The 18,008-nt window shown below is 45.2% G+C and overlaps 2 protein-coding genes across 7 annotated transcripts in view; one reads left to right on the plus strand and one right to left on the minus strand.

Annotated features, from left to right (window-relative positions):
* The first annotated feature begins 539 nt into the window (after positions 1 to 539).
* On the plus strand, positions 540 to 11,097 carry LOC135518014 (amyloid-beta A4 precursor protein-binding family A member 1-like). 2 transcript variants are annotated; one of them, XM_064942828.1, is made up of 13 exons: positions 540 to 972; positions 3,650 to 5,630; positions 6,010 to 6,201; positions 6,899 to 6,938; positions 7,112 to 7,257; positions 7,744 to 7,776; positions 7,906 to 7,989; positions 8,223 to 8,438; positions 8,588 to 8,767; positions 9,044 to 9,256; positions 9,547 to 9,666; positions 9,784 to 9,924; positions 10,144 to 11,097. In XM_064942828.1, the coding sequence occupies exons 2-13, from the start codon at positions 3,723 to 3,725 to the stop codon at positions 10,213 to 10,215; spliced, it is 3,345 nt and encodes a 1,114-aa protein (XP_064798900.1). In that variant the 5' UTR covers positions 540 to 972; positions 3,650 to 3,722; the 3' UTR covers positions 10,216 to 11,097. The 2 variants fall into 2 exon arrangements, with proteins under 2 accessions (XP_064798900.1, XP_064798901.1); XM_064942829.1 differs by having other exon boundaries at positions 8,226 to 8,438.
* LOC135518013 (tight junction protein ZO-2-like) overlaps positions 10,816 to 18,008 on the minus strand; it is a 30,605-nt gene continuing 23,412 nt past the window's right edge. For 2 of the 5 annotated variants that reach the window (XM_064942823.1, XM_064942822.1), the window contains 5 exons: positions 13,411 to 13,629; positions 12,777 to 12,878; positions 12,386 to 12,676; positions 12,082 to 12,167; positions 10,816 to 11,909 (listed from right to left, as the gene is read on the minus strand). In XM_064942823.1, coding sequence (XP_064798895.1) covers positions 11,744 to 11,909; positions 12,082 to 12,167; positions 12,386 to 12,676; positions 12,777 to 12,878; positions 13,411 to 13,629 — 864 coding nt within the window. In that variant the 3' untranslated portion in view covers positions 10,816 to 11,743. The remainder of the gene's footprint in view (positions 11,910 to 12,081; positions 12,168 to 12,385; positions 12,677 to 12,776; positions 12,879 to 13,410; positions 13,630 to 18,008) is intronic. The other 3 variants (XM_064942827.1, XM_064942824.1, XM_064942826.1) reach the window with 3 other exon arrangements.

Below are 18,008 nucleotides of genomic sequence, written 5' to 3' on the forward strand. Positions count from 1 at the left end.
AATAGTCTTGTTTTCTTTGTGACTTACGTTAACTGTGATTCTAAATCACGTTTAGTAGTCTTGAAAATGACAGAAACATTAACTTGCTTGACCAAGCTGTAGGTCATTTAACTGTTTGTAACATACAATATGCTTTGTGGACTTCACCAGACAGGTTGCTCTCTGGTTTTGTGATGAAACACAGATGTGGTTGAATTTATTCTGCTACTGTGTCTTCTTATTGTCTCTCAACCTCAGCCCTAAATATCACAGTGTCAAGGCATATGAACTAACAGGTTGTAGAGCAAACATACAATGATCACAACACAGGTTGTAATATGGCACATTTTTCCTGGCTTGGCTTCCCCAGTGATTTTACCCACACACTGCTACTGGGGGAGGGGTGGTGATCAAAGATTGGATACCATTACCATGGTTACGACTCACATCAGTATCTTCAGTCACGTGTTGTCACGGTAACGACTGCTCTGTTACGGTGAAGAGAGTCATGTGACTGAGGTGGGAGTGCGTTCTAGGGAATAATGTTCTCCCGAGATAACGTAGCCCACAGCCTATATATAGCCTAGTATATTCTGATAAGTGCAGGGAGCGAGTGTCCTTGAATAGCTTGTTTTGTGTGGTTGACACCGGGGTATGGATATTTTGCTTAGTTTACACAGGTGTTTCTCAGACCCAGGGGTAGAATTGGCGGGCTCTGATATCTCACTGCCCTCACGAAAAAGTGGTGCAGAGCACACAGCAGTGTTGCCTACGAAGAGGCGGAATACGGCGGGTGCAGCTCCTTAAATATTATGTTGAAACACAGCAGTCTTTTAAAGGCGCTTTGTGCGTCGGTAATCCGCTCTGATGTCACGATCAGGAGGAGTTGACCGCTCAGGCCTAATCCATGCAAATTGTCTGAAGGTACAGAGGGACCAGCAAAAATGGTGAAACGGATTGTTACGCGACCAACCCATCCATACTGACGAACAGGTAAGATTATATTTATCATCCATAATATAGGGCAACGATTAACATGACAGCGACTGGCATGTCGACCGCATTCCGTCGGTAGTATATAGATTGGAATGGAATGAATGAAGGTAGGAGGTTGCGCCGATTATTTGACCACGAAAAGCAGCTGGCATATGGATAATTTCATTAGATGTGTCACATTGTACAGCCTTTCATCGTCGTCGGACATTCAGACAGGTGCCTGTTTTTTTTTTTTTAAATATGACGACAGTCCATTCGTAGTGCAGTTGTCAATAACAAAAATGTATTATTTAACCACAGGATCGAGCGCATAAATTACTGTTTGCTTTCCTTTTGGGCTGTGACACAGGATGACAGAATCGGGAGAGCGCTTTCTCATCCCATAGAATAGTGACTGTTCTGTCCGGACTCCGGACATATCGCGGTTGAAAAGCCACTTTATTGCACATAGGCCTATAACTAATACTGAACAAAATATGAACGTAACATGCAACAATTTCAAATATTTTACTGAGTTACAGTTCATATAAGGATGTCAGTCAATTGAAATAAATGCATGAGGCTTAATCTATGGATTTCACATGACTGTGCAGGAGCGCAGCAATGGGTGGGCCTGGCTCCCCAGTGGGTGGGCCTATGCCCTCCCAGTCCCACCCATTGCTGCGCTCCGACACAGTCAGCAATCATAATGAGGTTTTCCTTCCTTGGAAGTACTGCCTAATTCTCCAAAACGGCATATGGTAGAGAAATTAACATCTAACTATCTGGCGTCAGCTCTGTTGGACATTGCTGCAGTCAGCATGCCAATTGCACACCCCCTCAAAACTTGAGACATCTGTGGCATTGTGTTGTGTGACAAAACTGCATATTTTAGAATGTTTTTTTATTGTCCCCAGCACAAGATGCACCTGTATAATGATCATGCTGTTTAATCAGCTTCTTGATATGCCACACCTGTCAGGTGGATGGATTATTTTGGCAAAGGATTTTAGAGAACATTTTAGAGAGATAAACTTAATGTGTGTATGGCCATTTCTGGGATATTTTATTTTAGCTCATGAAACATGGGACCAACTCTTTACATTTTGCTTTTATATTTTTGTTTAGTATAGTTTTAGGAAATGGCAATTATTTGTATTTTCTATTTTAAAATGTCTCATATATGCTGGTCGTCACTGCAATTGTATTGCATGAATAACATAGCCTACCATTGGGCTGTTTCCAATGAAAAGAAGAGTATTTGTCACAAGGTACCTGCTGTCCCACCCTTTTCATTCCCTCACGTTCAGGCATCTTTTTAAAAATGTCCTGCCTGCGGCAATGAAACTGGGGACTTGGATCAACTTTAGTCAGTCAACACACCTCCTTGCTTATACATTAATCCCATCCTGCTGAAACAACAAACATGTCATCAAAATGTAACCAGTAGACCTATTGATGCTGCATGTAAAAACTGTTTAAACATTGGCCTTGTCTCGTGTGTGTGTGTGTGTGTGTGTGTGTGTGTGTGTGTGTGTGTGTGTGTGTGTGTGTGTGGCTAGTGTAAAATCAGTGAGTTAATGGCTTGGTTAATCCCCTCCCTGGGGCTTTCACTGGAGCCTTGACAGATGGAGGAGCAGTACACAGGTCACAGCTCCCTCCGTCGGCTGGCTGCCTGGCCCATGTTGCCCACAGCCAGACCATCTGTGACCCGGGCACTGCCCCCAGGTGCCCGCCCAGTCAGCAGCACCACCAAGCACTGAGGAAAGGGCATAAATCGAACATATCATCTGCACTCTGTCCTCCTCTCTGTCTGTTTCTGCCTGCACTAAGATTACTTTTCACCCTGAGGTTCTGCATTAACCTCTGCCCCTAGTCTCCACTCAGCTATCCAGCCGTGATTAAATCTGTACATTCTCTGCTTTCTGTATCCATCCAATTTGCATTTGAGCTACTCTCATTAATTCATAAAGTATAGAAGTCTATGGCTCTTAAAGCTACAAAATACTGTACCTGCAAAATTTTGAAAGCTAATCCTATACTATACTTTGAAATCAGTATACTGCTGCTGAGTATACTGCATAATCTATCCAGAGTCCAGACATCAATATTCTGTACACTGAGCATACAGTTCAGGATTCAGCCCAGCCTCCTCTCTTTCAGGTCGGTGGTGTTGGGGCTTTGTCCTTCCTACTCTTTAATGCCAGCTGCTGTGCTGTGGTGGTGTGGTGTGGTGCTGCTGCTGGGGCAGGGAGAATAACCTGAGATTAAACACACCCAGATGAATCACATGAGATTTGGTTTTACCCTGGACAATAGGGAGCCCTGCAGCTTCTTATCTGTCAGTGTAGTCTGTGTCTGTGTGTCTGTGTGTCTGTGTGTCTGTGTGTGTGTGTGTGTGTGTGTGTGTGTGTGTGTGTGTGTGTGTGTGTGTGTGTGTGTTGTACTATGTAGATGTGTGTGGTATTGGCAAATCTCAATATTTCTATTTGACCGAAATTGAGGATAGAATTGACATCAAAATGGATTTTGGGTGAGTGAGACATACTACATAACCACAGTGGTGCTCTATCACTCACTCTCAAAACACAATCCCATTATCCTGTTTGTAGACATGCCTTCCTGACCCTGCTGTTTCATCCAGACCCCTGAACTATGACCTATCTGTTCTCATGAATTTCCTGTCTCCCTTCAGGCAGTGCTGTGAGTGGTGTTTCTTTGGAGACGGAAGGACCATGTTCTATATGTAAACAGATTACAGCAGAGTGATGAGCCACAAGCAGCAGGGGGAGCGGCTAGGTGATGCTGTGGGGGAGGAGCAGAAGTCTCCAGCTGCTCCCAGAAACAGGCATCCCAATGGCACAGCAGGAGGAGGCGCAGGAGAGGGTGTCCCTGTCCGGAGAAGTTGGAGACCCTGCCAAATGCTCGGTCAGGACGGGCAGGATCCTTATCTTCATCACCACCATCATCATCCCTCTATTCCGCACCAAGGCTCGGGCTGTGGCCCCCCACGGCACCATAGGCGTTCACCCTCAGGGCAGGGTCTGTCCAGGCAGGGGGAGGGAGTGGCTATGGAGCCTCCTCGCCACACCCAGCCGCCCCGCCCTGGCGTGGCCCGCTACCGCCGCCAGGGGGAGCCCAGGGTCAGAGTTCACAGACGGAGACAGGCGCCGAGAGACATCCAAGAGATCCACGACCCGCCGTTTCCACATCATTGGTCATCTGACGCTTCTCTGACTGAGCAGAGTGACATGACTGGTCCAGCAACAATGAAGCAGCAGCACCTCATGCACTCCCCTCAACCCCACCACAGACAGGACAGTGGAGCACCTGACCTTACTGCTGGTACTCTTACGCCAACACACCACACACCATGTCCCCCTGCACCTGATATCCCCCCTCAAGAGCTGCTACCACCCCTTACCAACAGAGATTCTCCCCAGCCTCAGGAGGATGAGGAGAAGGAGGAGGAAGGGTGCAGCTCATCCATAACTCAGTCTGTTAGTGCTCAGAGTGGATTTGACATCCAGACAGACCTAGAGTGGAACCAAGAGCAGGGGGGCCATGGAGAAGGGGACCTAAAAGAGACAAGTCTTGGAGAAGAGGACACAAGAGAGAGGGATTTGGGAGAGGACAACCAGGAAGATGGAACAAATGGCCACTGTTCTGACACTGATAGTGCTGCCTCTCTAAGCATGGAGGCTCCGTCCCTGAGCCCACCTCCTCGCCAATCACCACCTACCTCTCCATCTCCATTCTCGCCCCCTCCACTTCAGTCTGAGCTCTCAGACCAATGTAGTGATGAGTTTAGCCCAAGCCCCACTCACGACACTGACATAATGCCTGACGATGAGAGCTGCACTGATTCCCCACTGTCCCATTCTGAATCTTTCACCTTTACAGACTCGTATCCAAAGACCTATGCAGAATTTTATTATGAGTCCTACCCACAGTCAGAATCCATCACAGAATCCTACACAGAGCCCTACGCAAAATCCTACCCCCAGTCTTTCCCCGAACCCTTGAAATTAATGAATTATCCAGACTTAGACAGAGAGCTCCACATGAGATCTGAGGCCGACCCTGATGAGCCATATGCAGAACCCTACCCAGAGCCCTATAGTTGTAGACAGAGGGAGCATGTTTATAAGGGAGCTACAGACACTGAGCCACCCACTAATCCACAACCACATGCCTCCTGGCCAGGTAGGGAGGTGGGGTTACCACAGACGAGCCCCCCTTGGCAGGGTCGCTCAGTTGGCTCAAGACTGCACCACTACGATGACACTACGTCTGATGGGGAGGGTGACAGCCTTAAAGAAAGCTCCAGCTCTCAAAGCCTGGGGCCACCTCCCAGGTACGTGCAGGGTGAATCCCAGGCAGAGTATCCCAGCTCTGGGCAGCCTAGTTCAGGCGAGTTACAGGATGAGCAGGCCAGGATGGAGCTCAGGCTTCCAGCGGAAGGCCTTTCAGAGGACAGTGTCAGAGGATCAGGGAATGCCATTTTTCTGGCCATCAGGGACATCCGAGAGGCCATTGAGGAGGTGAAGACTAAGACGGTGAGATCGCCCTACACTCCTGACCAGCCCATAGAGCCTGTGTGGGTGATGAGACAGGAAGTCAGTCCTACTGAAGAGGAGTATTCCCCACAGCAGCCACCGGGAGGCAACGTGAGTGTGAGTATGAGGCAGCTCTGGATCACTATGGAAACATTGGTTTGAAGTGTTTACATAGTTGTTCACATATTTGTTAGAAGTGTTTACATAGTTGAGTTGCGTCAGTGATCATTGCATCATTGATAATAGTGAACAACTCTATGGGTGTGTGAGAATGGGGTCTGGCCAGGTGTGATATAGTTGTTTGTGTGATGTTGTCGTTTGTATGTGTATGTTTTGTATTGTTTAAAATAAAATCTTACAACAAAAAAAATATAGTGAACAACTCAGTGGCAATAATGTTATTTACTCTGATCTGTTTAAATGTGCCACCAGAATGTGCCACCAATAATATCATTAACTGAAGTTTTCTATATGTATTTCTTAATCTTTCCTACAGCCTGTCTCTCAGTCACCTTCACATTATACCCAAGTTCCAGCTCGCGACACAGTCCCATCCCCAGCCCAAGTTCTGGCGCAAGTCCCAGAGCCCGTCTGTCCTGTGAGGGCAGAGTCCTCCAGAACACACCAGGTACAGCACAGGGAGCATAGAGAGCAGAAGGAACCGCCTCGGCCTCCATCGATTGAGGAGGTAAGTGACTGCTGTGCACTGTTTCAAATGCGGTTGACGTTTTATCATGAGTCTTGTACTGGAGGCAGAACCGAGCAATTTCTCCTTAGGCCAGCTGCAAAGTCAAAATTGGCTATATTGTAAAAAGTCACTTTTTTTGTTCTTAATTTAAGGTTGAAGGGATACTTTGGGATGTTGGCAATGAGGCCCTTTATCTACTTCCCCAGAGTTAGATGATCTCGTGGATACCCTTTTTATGTCTCTGTGTGCTGTTTGAAGGAAGCTGCTAACTAGCGCTAGTGCAATTTCGAAGCAGAATTAGCGCAATGGCTGGAAGTCTGTGTGCTCTCAGATACCCATAGACTTCCAGTCATCGAGCTAATTCTGCTTCGTACTGGACACAGAGACATAAAAATGGTATCCACGAGTTCATCTGACTCTGAGGAAGTAGATAAAAGGCTTCATTGCCAAAATCCCAAAGTATCCCTTTAAGGTTAGACATTGGGGTTAGCAGTGTGGTTAAGGTTAGGGTTAGGTTTAAATCAGATTTTATGACTTTGTGGCTGTGCCAGCTAGTGACCACTCTACAGAGCTGCCTCTACAAGATTCATGATGAACACACTGCTCTGAAAAGAGATGACTGAGGTTTAAGGAAGTGCTATTCTATAGTTACTGTCAACACCATTACTGATGTATAACAGTAATATTCCAATTTCAGATCCGGAGGAGTATGCCCTTCTTTCCCTCATATGTGGAAGGTGAGTGTCTCAGTTCTTGGAGACAAAGCTTTGCTGTGGTATAAAGGAATTCAAATGACATTATGGAACAAGTCAGGAGCAGTGGTATGTTTTCACTCAAATCTGATGTACAGACATTGTAATTTCTGATGACTATTGATTGTACCCAGCCTCAATGACCGTCTTGTCTATAGTCCCAGGGCCATGTGACCCAGAGGACCTGATCGATGGCATCATCTTTGCAGCCAGCTACCTGGGCTCCACCCACCTGCTGTCAGAGAGGACACCCACTAAGAGTGCCCGCATGCAGCAGGCCCAGGAGGCTATGAGCCGTGTCAGGGTGAGAGTCACATGGGGGTCATATCAACTAGGACCCAATTCTCATCCCTAATTTTCCTTTTTCAATCTTTTAAATGACCACTAACAAGGAGGTAAGATTTTCATAGATAATAATTCTCATGTCCTTAGATTCATATAATTATGTGCATTACATTTTTATTGAATAGTTATTGATAGATCTGCCAAATAACATTATTTCATGTCCATAAACAAGCATTGAAGAATGCCTAGGCCATCTGTCAGTTAGTGTATGTTGTTAACACATGCAGTCTGTTTCTTGAGGGGTGCTCATATCACATTGATAAAGGGACAACTTTTGAGGATGTTTGCCTTATAACCTCTGGACCAGTAACTTTTGTCAGATGTGATAGACCGCTGACATCACACATGCCCCATCTTACTGTTCTTTACTAAGCACTGTTTTGATCGCTCTCTCTGGTTCTCTATCTCTCTCTCGATCTATTGCTTTTGCTATTTCATACGGCAGACCGCCCAAAAGCAAGCTAAACACAGAAAGAAGGTACAGTGACAGTGTTACGGCTGTTTGTTCTGTGTCTTTTTATTATTATAACTAAGTCTTGTCTGTTATTGTTGTGAACAAAGTCTCATGTTGTTGAAATGCTGCTCTCCTCTCTCCCTAAATGTGGAGACTGAGGATGAGGTTCCTTCCTCCACTGAAGTGGATCTCTTCATGTCTACACAGAGGATCAAAGTGCTGAACGCAGACACTCAGGTAAATACTGTATACTATTCACCTTTACATCGACTCAAGGATAGAAAACACTATGTTGCAGGTACCAAACAATCTATAATATTAGTAAATCCAACACTACAAGTTATCAAACTAACCTCTCACCAGTAGTCACTGCTACCACACACACCTAAACTACACCCACATACTATACTGCCAAACACCTCTCTTTCCCTATACAGCCACATAACCATGTCCTTATCCTGTGTTCCTAGCAGGAGTCCATGATGGACCTGCCCCTGAGGACCATCTCCTACATTGCTGACATAGGCAACATGGTGGTGCTGATGGCCAGAGGGAAGATGGTGCGCTCCAGGAGCGCTCAGGAAAACTTGAACCAAACCACTGACCACTCTGACCACACCAACAGCCCTGCCCGTGACGACCTTCCCCAGTACAGGATGGTCTGCCACGTGTTTGAGTCAGAGGATGTAAGTGTGTGTGTGTATGTGTGTGTTTACGAATTATCTGTTTGACTCAGACACAAGTCTGTCGATGTAGGAATTGTGTGACATATGTGATATGTGCATATTTTTGTATTCATCAGTCATGTATGATGCCTCTCCTTCTCTCTGTCCAGGCCCAGCTCATAGCCCAGTCCATTGGCCAGGCATTCAGTGTGGCATATCAGGAGTTCCTGCGGGCCAATGGAATCGACCCAGAGGACTTGAGTCAGAGGGAGTACAGCGACCTGCTCAACACTCAGGACATGTACAACGATGACCTCATCCACTTCTCCAAGTCAGAGAACTGCAGAGACGTGAGTCAACCACTAGGGGGCAGGCCAGTGTTGTGCTTGATTGATATGGGATTTTCGATCTATAGTGGATATGTCAATTACTTTTAATACAGTACGAGGTAGACCTATAATACACGCAACCCTTCTTGTTAATGTAACAAATAGATGCACAAATGTCATCCTTATTGCAGTCAGAATGCTAACTAGAACCATGAAGGCATTCAAGTGAACATAGTTGCATTGACCATAATTGTGTAAGTAGTGGTATATCATACTATTCTGTGTATCCTACCTCAGGTTAACATCGAGAAGCAGAAGGGAGAGATGCTGGGGGTGGTCATAGTGGAATCAGGCTGGGGCTCTATCCTGCCCACCGTCATCATTGCTAGCATGATGCATTCTGGGCCAGCAGAGAAGTCTGGTCGACTCAACATTGGTGACCAGATTATGACCATCAATGGAACAAGTCTGGTTGGACTGCCCCTCTCCACCTGCCAGAGTATCATTAAGGTCAGTGTTTTTTTCCTTCTCTCTTTTTGTGTTTCCTTAAGTCTTTTTCCGCAGTATCCTCTCCCTTTCTGTGTCACTGGAGCCCAACTGTGCATTTCTGCTGAAAATCAGATACATGGTTGTCAACCTTAATCTAGTCTGCCCCTCTGCAAGCCAGCACACATTGAAAACAATTGACTGCCTTTGACTGCCTGGTCAAGCAGTTCTGCAAGCATCTGCATGTCTTTCCCTTGTCTAAGCTGTTAACTCCTGTTACAATCCTCCCCTAAATATTCATCTCTACTCTCCAGGGTCTGAAGGCCCAGTGCAGGATCAAGTTGAACATCGTCAGGTGTCCCCCCGTCACCATGGTGCTGATCCGCAGGCCAGATCTCAGATACCAGCTGGGCTTCAGCGTACAGAATGGGATTGTGGGTACCATGACAATAGAAACCAATACAGATGTCCCCTTATATATATATTTTTTTTTAAACATAATTGTAGTTTTCTTTATCAGCTATTTGTGTCCCTCTCTCCTCCCTCTACAGATCTGCAGCCTGATGAGGGGGGGCATTGCTGAGAGAGGGGGGGTCCGCGTCGGTCATCGCATCATTGAGATCAACAGCCAGAGTGTGGTGGCCACGCCTCATGAGAAGATTGTTGACATCCTGTCTAATGCAGTGGGAGAGGTATAGGAAGACACTAGAATGTACTACAGTCCAGGGTTGAGTCAATCTATTTGAACTCAGACAATTTAGTAATGAGTTGAAATAATTCTAATTTAGTCTGTAAATGGTGCTACAATTAATTTTTGGGATTTTATTGAGTTGAGAACGGTAGGAAGCCTCATGTCCGGCTGTGTAGCATGTGTCTGATCATGCAACCTGTGTTGTTTCTTTGTGCTGCAGATCCACATGAAGACTATGCCTGCAGCCATGTACCGTCTGCTGACTGCCCAGGAACAGCCAGTCTACATCTGAAAATGCTGTCCACATTAAGAGGATTTATTTCCATTGTATTTAATTACATGCATTTATTTATTAACCATGTATTCATTGATTTTCACATTCTCACTGAAATGCTTGAAATGTTTTTGTTCTTCCCCATTTCTCAGCACTGACTTGCCTTAATCAAAATCCATTTTCATTATACATATGAATGACAAGTGCATCGCTGAAGGCACAAATTAATTTACCAGACAGAGTATAAATGTGATGCGTTTGATCAATAACCAAAGAACTGAATTTAATGTGCATATTTAAGAAAAACAACGAGCAAGGAATACATTTGGTCTTTCAGGGTCCTATGAATGTACTATAATACTACACATGCAAACAGTCTCCATGGGGGCATGGAAACCAAAATATGAGCTTGTCATTGGACAAAAAAAACAACACTTAAATTCAGGCTTGCATGTACAAATATGTAACTCTGCAAAGCAAAGGCAATGTTCTTAGATGTTGCAGCTATGCTATAATTTGCACCGGGTTGAATTAACTCCCAGAAGCCATCCTGCTTGAGCCAGCATTAGAAATATCCACAGCACTGTCACCTTTATTTATAGAATGAACTAAGACAAGTGAAAGTTAAGTTATTTATTTGTGTATTTGTTTGAGAAAGTAAAACTCCCTACAGTCGATTTCAGCAGCCTGAGGAACATGAATAAAAATAGTAGAGGATTACAGACATGTAGAGCAAAGCAACAGACATGTTAAAGACAGTAAGAGTCACTCTCCTAAACACCATGGTAAAAAAACAAAAACGTATATATTGTATATGCCATAAAAATGTGATCGTCTCAGGTTGTATGGATGCAGCTAATACAGAAGTAAACTGGCATGTTTTGCCCATCACCTCTGAGAGCCAAGTGTTGACTGCTTGTTTGTTCTTTCAGTGATCTGACACTGTTACACTTTCAGAGCTAAAGGCACTTTGTATGTGCTGATCTCTAGTATTTAAGGAGACAAAATGTCCAAGTGTAGAGTAAATCAAATGGGTATGCAATGCATGATTTAAAAGGATAAAGGCTAGATTCTCCACCACTAGCAGACCATAGAGCAGCAGTAGACAAAATATTCTGTCCGTCCAGATACATTTCTATTAATGTAACAAAGAATGCTTAAGATGTATATAACATGTATAAAGATAAATATATACACAAATGTAAGGTTTATATTTCTTTTAAAAGACAGGGTACTCAGACTCCATTGGTCTGGGCAGATATGACCGAGGGGTTGAGGGTGAAGATCAACTACCCATCAGGGTAGACATTATGAGGTTGGGAGGTTAAAATGCCGATTCACCATCCACATAGTGAGGCAAACAAACAGTCAAGGTAAGGACACATACTTGGTTAGTGGTCACAAGGAACGGGATATATCCTCCTGCCACTAGGTCGGGCCAAAGATTCGGATAGGCAACCGTAACACTAGGCTGTTTGAGTGAGCACAGTGAGGGCCTCGCTGATTGGGTGAGAACGGAAGGGTGCAATAGGTGGGCCTGTCTGTCCTACAGCTCAGTGTCTTTGTATTTCTGGGGGTTACTGTAGTAGCCTCGTCTGGTCTGGTCAGCCAGCTGTCTGCGGTACTCTTCCTCATCATTGTCGAAATGACCCCTACTCTCAGAGTACGGTGGCCTGAAAGATGGGGTCTGGGGCTCCGGGTTGGAGCTGGAGCTTGACACAGAGGAGCGAGAGAGAGACATTTTCATTAATTCTGATTGTTGTGCATCAAGTATGTAAAAAAACACCTTCAACACATCCTGAACCCAACCTATGACAGGCAGTGGAAAGTTCAGTAAAAATGCTAATTTGTGTGGTGACAGACAAGGTTAATATACAAACTTACCCTATTGGCTGTGGGCGGTTGTGGTTGGGCTTTGGTAGTTTCACTGGGACTGCATAGATGTCTGGGTGCTTCTGGGCTATTTCCAGCTACAGTCAGAGATCAGGAGGAAGCCCAGTTAAGTCAAAGCACATACATTAAACTAATAAGGCAACATCTGCACTTGATTATACCTTTGGGTATATGCAATGCAATGTTGACCAGAATATGACATGATTACACTCAGAATGCATGGTGCTGTAGCTCTATTATTTTAGTTATGCAGAATTCCTATCTATACTTAGTTTCCACTATCAGTACTACTGACCCGTGCTTGCTCAGCCTCCTGGAGCTCCAGCATCCTCTGGGCTCTGGCCAGGTGGTCCATCTTTTCAAAGGCCTTCACCTTGCCCATGAAGGAGCGGTTGGCCGGGTCCTCTCCCTCCGGGACAGCGTGGTCCTCAGATGACTGGTTGAGTGCCCTCAGAGTAGGCTTAAGGGCCACGGTGGGATTGAGAGCAACTGGAGGCGGGGCTGACTTGGTCCCCCCGGCAGTGTCGCTGCTAATGGTGCTACTGGAGTGGGAGTCGTAGCCCCCGCGAGACTGCACCCTCACCTGCTGCAATAGAAGAGGGTAGTAAGTCTTATAAGTGCAAGATGTGGGTCAGAGTCAGGGTTCAGGGGATTGAGAGGTGATGGTGGGCTTCAAGGGGTTTCACCTTGGGGGGCTCAGGGACGAAGGAGGGGGGTGGACTGGGGTCTCTCAGCCCCTCTCGGCTCCCTGATCTCCTCATACGCGGTATGGGGGCAAGATGGGGTCTCTAGAGAGGGGAGGGATGTACATATACATGTGTCAACAGACATAAATGCGCAAAAACCAGACTAGTTCAACACAACTCGTCAAGATATTTGACGAACAATGGGAGATTCAGGGATTATTGGAGTATACTTAAAGCTGCAATATGGAATTTTTGGGGCGATCCAAATTCACATAGAAATATCAGTTATAGATCTGTCATTATTAAAAACAAGTAAAAAGCAGTAGATCTGTTCTGTGTGCTATTTCTATGCTTTCAAGTCTTTAGTTTTTTCATCTTTTACTTTCAGTTTTGTACACCAGCTTCAAACAGTTGAAAATGCAATGTTATAGTTATGAATAAGACTCACAGCATTTTTGATGGTACTTATGTCACAAACTGAAATTAGGCCAACTATTAGAATTTTAGCAACCAGGAAATGGCAGAGCAATTTCTGTACAGTGCACCTTTAACAGGGAGGTTGATGGACAGAGAAATGCCAGTCTATCTCGGACACTGAATGAGCGTGATAGTGATTGACAGTAGTAAAGCCCACCTCTGTCAGTACGGGCTCTGAGGAGCGGCTGATTGCCGACACCGGCTGATGGGGCTCGCCCATTGGCTCGTCCAGCTCGTTGTAAGCCCCGCCCTCATCGGCTGTGTCATCGTAGTCACTGGTCAGCCGGCTGTCCATGCTCAGGTAGTCAGCGCTCATCGCTGACAGGTATGACATGCGGTCGTCATGGATATCCAGGTCCTCCTCCGAGCCGTCCAACTGAGAAACAGAGACAGAGAGATGCAGGTTGGTGTTTCAGAAGCTTGTGTTTCAGACATAAGGAAGTGGATGGCGGCACATTTTTCACTTTTAAACTCGGACAAAACAGAGATGCTAGTTCTAGGTCCCAAGAAACAAAGATAACTTCTGTTTAATCTGACAATGATTCTTGATGGTTGTACAGAAGTCTCAAATAAAACTGAAGGAACTCGGCGATACTCTGGACCATGATCTCTCTTTTGACGAACATATCAAGACTGTTTCAAGGACAGCTTTTTCTATCTTCGTAACATTGCAAAAATCTGAAACTTTGCCCAAAAATGCATAAAAATTAATCCATGCTTTTGTCACTTCTAGATTAAACTAATGCAGTGCTCTACTTGCCGGCTACCCGGACAAAGCACTAAAGTAAAGTTAGTTAGTGCTAAACACGGCTGCTAGAATCTTGACTAGAACCAAGAAATTTGATCATATTACTCCAGTGCTAGCCTCTCTACACTGGCTTCCTGTAAAGACTAGGGCTGATTTCAAGGTTTTACTGCTAACCTACAAAGATTTGTGAACATTGTCCCTAGCTGTGTGTTGCCGCTTTCCATGTCTGTAGCTTGTGAGGTGTGGAAACACTTTGTTGCTTTTATGAAATTTGTCTTGCTGCTTTTTGCTCTATGTTGCTCTGTCTGTATGCTATGTCTTGCTTGTTCTATGTTGCTATTGTCTATATTGTAATTGTTTTTAATAAACTGCCCAGGGACTGCGGTTGAAAATTAGCCGGCTGGCTAAAACCGGCACTTTTACTGAAACGTTGATTAATGTGCACTGTCCCTGTAAAAATAAAAATAAACTCAAACTCAAAGCATTACATGGGCGCAGGACTCCTTATTTTCCCTAAAATTTCGAAGTAAATAGCTGGAGGCATGGCTTTCTCCGATAGAGCTCCATTTTTATGAAATGTCTGGCTATCCATGTGAGAGATGCAGACTCGGTCTCAACTTTTAAGTCTTCATTGAAGACGCATCTCTTCAGTAGGTCCTATGATTGAGTGTAGTCTGGCCCAGGCGTTTGAAGGTGAATGGAAAGGCACTGGAGCAGCGAACTGCCCTTGCGTCTCTGCCTGGCCGGTTCCCTTCTCTCCACAAAGATTCTCTGCCTCTAACCCTATTACAGGGGCTGTCACGGGCTTACTAGTGCTCTTCTATCCCGTTCCTAGGAGGGGTGCGTCACTTGAGTGGTTTGCGTGTCACTGACATGATCTTCCTATCCAGGTTTGGCGCCCCCCTTGGGTTCGTGCCGTGGGGGAGATCTTCGTGGGCTATACTCAGCCTTGTCTCAGGGTAGTAAGTTGGTGGTTTGAAGATAACCCTCTAGTGGTGTGGGGGCTGTACCTTGGCAAAGTGGATGAGGATATTCTACTGGTTTGCCCTGCCCGAGGGTATCGTCAGACTGGGCCAGTGTCCCCCGACCCCTCCTGCCTCAATGTCAAAACAAACCGTTTTTTATTTTTTACATTTTTGCTAATTTAAACTGAAATATCACATTTATATAAGTAGTCAGACCCTTTACTCAGTACTTCGAAGAAGCACCTTTGGTAGTGATTACAGCCTCGAGTCTTATTGGGTGTGATGCTACAAGCTTGGCACAACTGTATTTGGGGAGTTTCTCCCATTCTTCTCTGCAGATCTTCTCAAGCTCTGTCAGGTTGGATGGGGAGCGTCGCTGCACAGCTATTTTCAGGTTCAAGTCTGGGCTCTGGCTGGGCCACTCAAGGACATTCAGAGACCTGTCCAGAAGCCACTCCGGCGTTGTCTTGGCTGTGTGCTTAAGGTCGTTGTCCTGTTGGAAGATGAACCTTCACTCCAGTCTGATGTCCTGAGCAGGTTTTCATTAAGGATCTCTGTACTTAGCTCTGTTTATCTTTCCCTCGATCCTGACTAGTCTCCCAGTCCCTCCCGCTGAAAAAACATCCCCCACAGCATGATGCTGCCACCACTATGCTTCACTGTAAGAATGGTGCTCGGTTTCCTCCAGACGTGACGCCTTGGCATTCAGGTCAAAGAGTTAAACCTTGGCTTCATCAGACCAGAGAATCTTGTTTCTCATGATCTGAGTCATTATAGTGCCTTTTGGCAAACTCCAAGCAGGTTGTCATGTGCCTTTTACTGAATAGTGGCTTCTGTCTAACCACTCTACCATAAAGGCCTGATTGGTGGAGTGCTGCAGAGATGGTTGCCCTTCTGCAGGGTTATCCCATCTCCACAGATGAACTCTGGAGCTCTGTTAGAGTGACCATCGGGTTCTTGGTCACCTCCCTGACCAAGGCCCTTCTCCCCCAATTGCGGAGTTTGGCCGGGTGGCCAGCTCTAGAAACTCTTGGTGGTTTCAAACATCTTCCATTTAAGAATGATGGTTGCCACAGTGTTCTTGGGGATCTTCAATGCTGCAGAAATGTTTTGGTACCCTTACCCAGATTAACACAATCCTGTCTCTAAGGACAATTCCTTGAACCTCATGGCTTGATTTTTGCTTTGACATGCACTGTCAACTGTGGGACATTATATAGACAGGTGTGTGCCTTTCCAAATCAAGATGTAGAAACATCTCAAGGATGATTAACCTTTTTGGGATAGGGGGCAGCATTTTCACTTTTTGATGAATAGCATGCCCAGAGTGAACTGCCTCCTACTCTGTCCCAGACGCTAATATATGCATATTATTAGTAGTAGTGGGTAGACAAATCTGAAGTTTCAAAAACTATTTGAATTATGTCTGACTATAACAGAACTCATATGGCAGGCAAAAACCTGAGAAAAATCCAACCAGGAAGTGGGACATCTGAGGTTTGTAGTTTTTCAAAGCTTGGCCTACCGAATACACAGTGTCTATGGAGTCAAGTTGCACTTCTTACGGCTTCCACTAGAAGTCAACCGTCTTTAGAAACTTGAATGAGAATTCTAATATAAAGGAGGGGCTCATGAGACCTCTGAGTCAGTGGTCTGGCAGACTGCCTTGGTCTCATGACGTGCGCTCCTGACAGAGTTACCTCTCGTTCCAGTGCTTTTCTGAAGACAAAGGAATTCTCCGGTTGGAACATTGATGTTTTATGTTAAAAACATCATAAAGATTGATTCCATACATCGTTTGGCTTGTTTCTACGACCTGTAACGGAACTTTGAGTTTTTGTCATGAAGATGGATTACTGGGCTGAACACGCTAACAACAAGTGGCTATTTGGACATACAGTGCCTTGCGAAAGTATTCGGCCCCCTTGAACTTTGCGACCTTTTGCCACATTTCAGGCTTCAAACATAAAGAGATAAAACTGTATTTTTTTGTGAAAAATCAACAACAAGTGGGACGCAATCATGAAGTGGAACGACATTTATTGGATATTTCAAACTTTAACAAATCAAAAACTGAAAAATTGGGCGTGCAAAATTATTCAGCCCCCTTAAGTTAATACTCTGTAGCGCCACCTTTTGCTGCGATTACAGCTGTAAGTCGCTTGGGGTATGTCTATCAGTTTTGCACATCGAGAGACTGACATTTTTTCCCATCCCTCCTTGCAAAACAGCTCGAGCTCAGTGAGGTAGGATGGAGAGCATTTGTGAACAGCAGTTTTCAGTTCTTTCCACAGATTCTCGTTTGGATTCAGGTCTGGACTTTGACTTGGCCATTCTAACACCTGGATATGTTTATTTTTGAACCATTCCATTGTAGATTTTGCTTTATGTTTTGGATCATTGTCTTGTTGGAAGACAAATCTCCATCCCAGTCTCAGGTCTTTTGCAGACTCCATCAGGTTTTCTTCCAAAATGGCCCTGTATTTGGCTCCATCCATCTTCCCATCAATTTTAACCATCTTCCCTGTCCCTGCTGAAGAAAAGCAGGCCCAAACCATGATGCTGCCACCACCATGTTTGACAGTGGGGATGGTGTGTTCAGGGTGATGAGCTGTGTTGCTTTTACGCCAAACATAACGTTTTGCATTGTTGCCAAAAAGTTCAATTTTGGTTTCATCTGACCAGAGCACCTTCTTCCACATGTTTGGTGTGTCTCCCAGGTGGCTTGTGGCAAACTTTAAACGACACTTTTTATGGATATCTTTACGAAATGGCTTTCTTCTTGCCACTTCCATAAAGGCCAGATTTGTGCAATATACGACTGATTGTTGTCCTATGGACAGAGTCTCCCACCTCAGCTGTAGATCTCTGCAGTTCATCCAGAGTGATCATGGGCCTCTTGGCTGCATCTCTGATCAGTCTTCTCCTTGTATGAGCTGAAAGTTTAGAGGGACGGCCAGGTCTTGATAGATTTGCAGTGGTCTGATACTCCTTCCATTTCAATATTATTGCTTGCACAGTGCTCCTTGGGATGTTTAAAGC

Source organism: Oncorhynchus masou, chromosome 28 (genome assembly GCF_036934945.1).
Source record: "Oncorhynchus masou masou isolate Uvic2021 chromosome 28, UVic_Omas_1.1, whole genome shotgun sequence".
Lineage (NCBI taxonomy): Eukaryota > Metazoa > Chordata > Actinopteri > Salmoniformes > Salmonidae > Oncorhynchus > Oncorhynchus masou.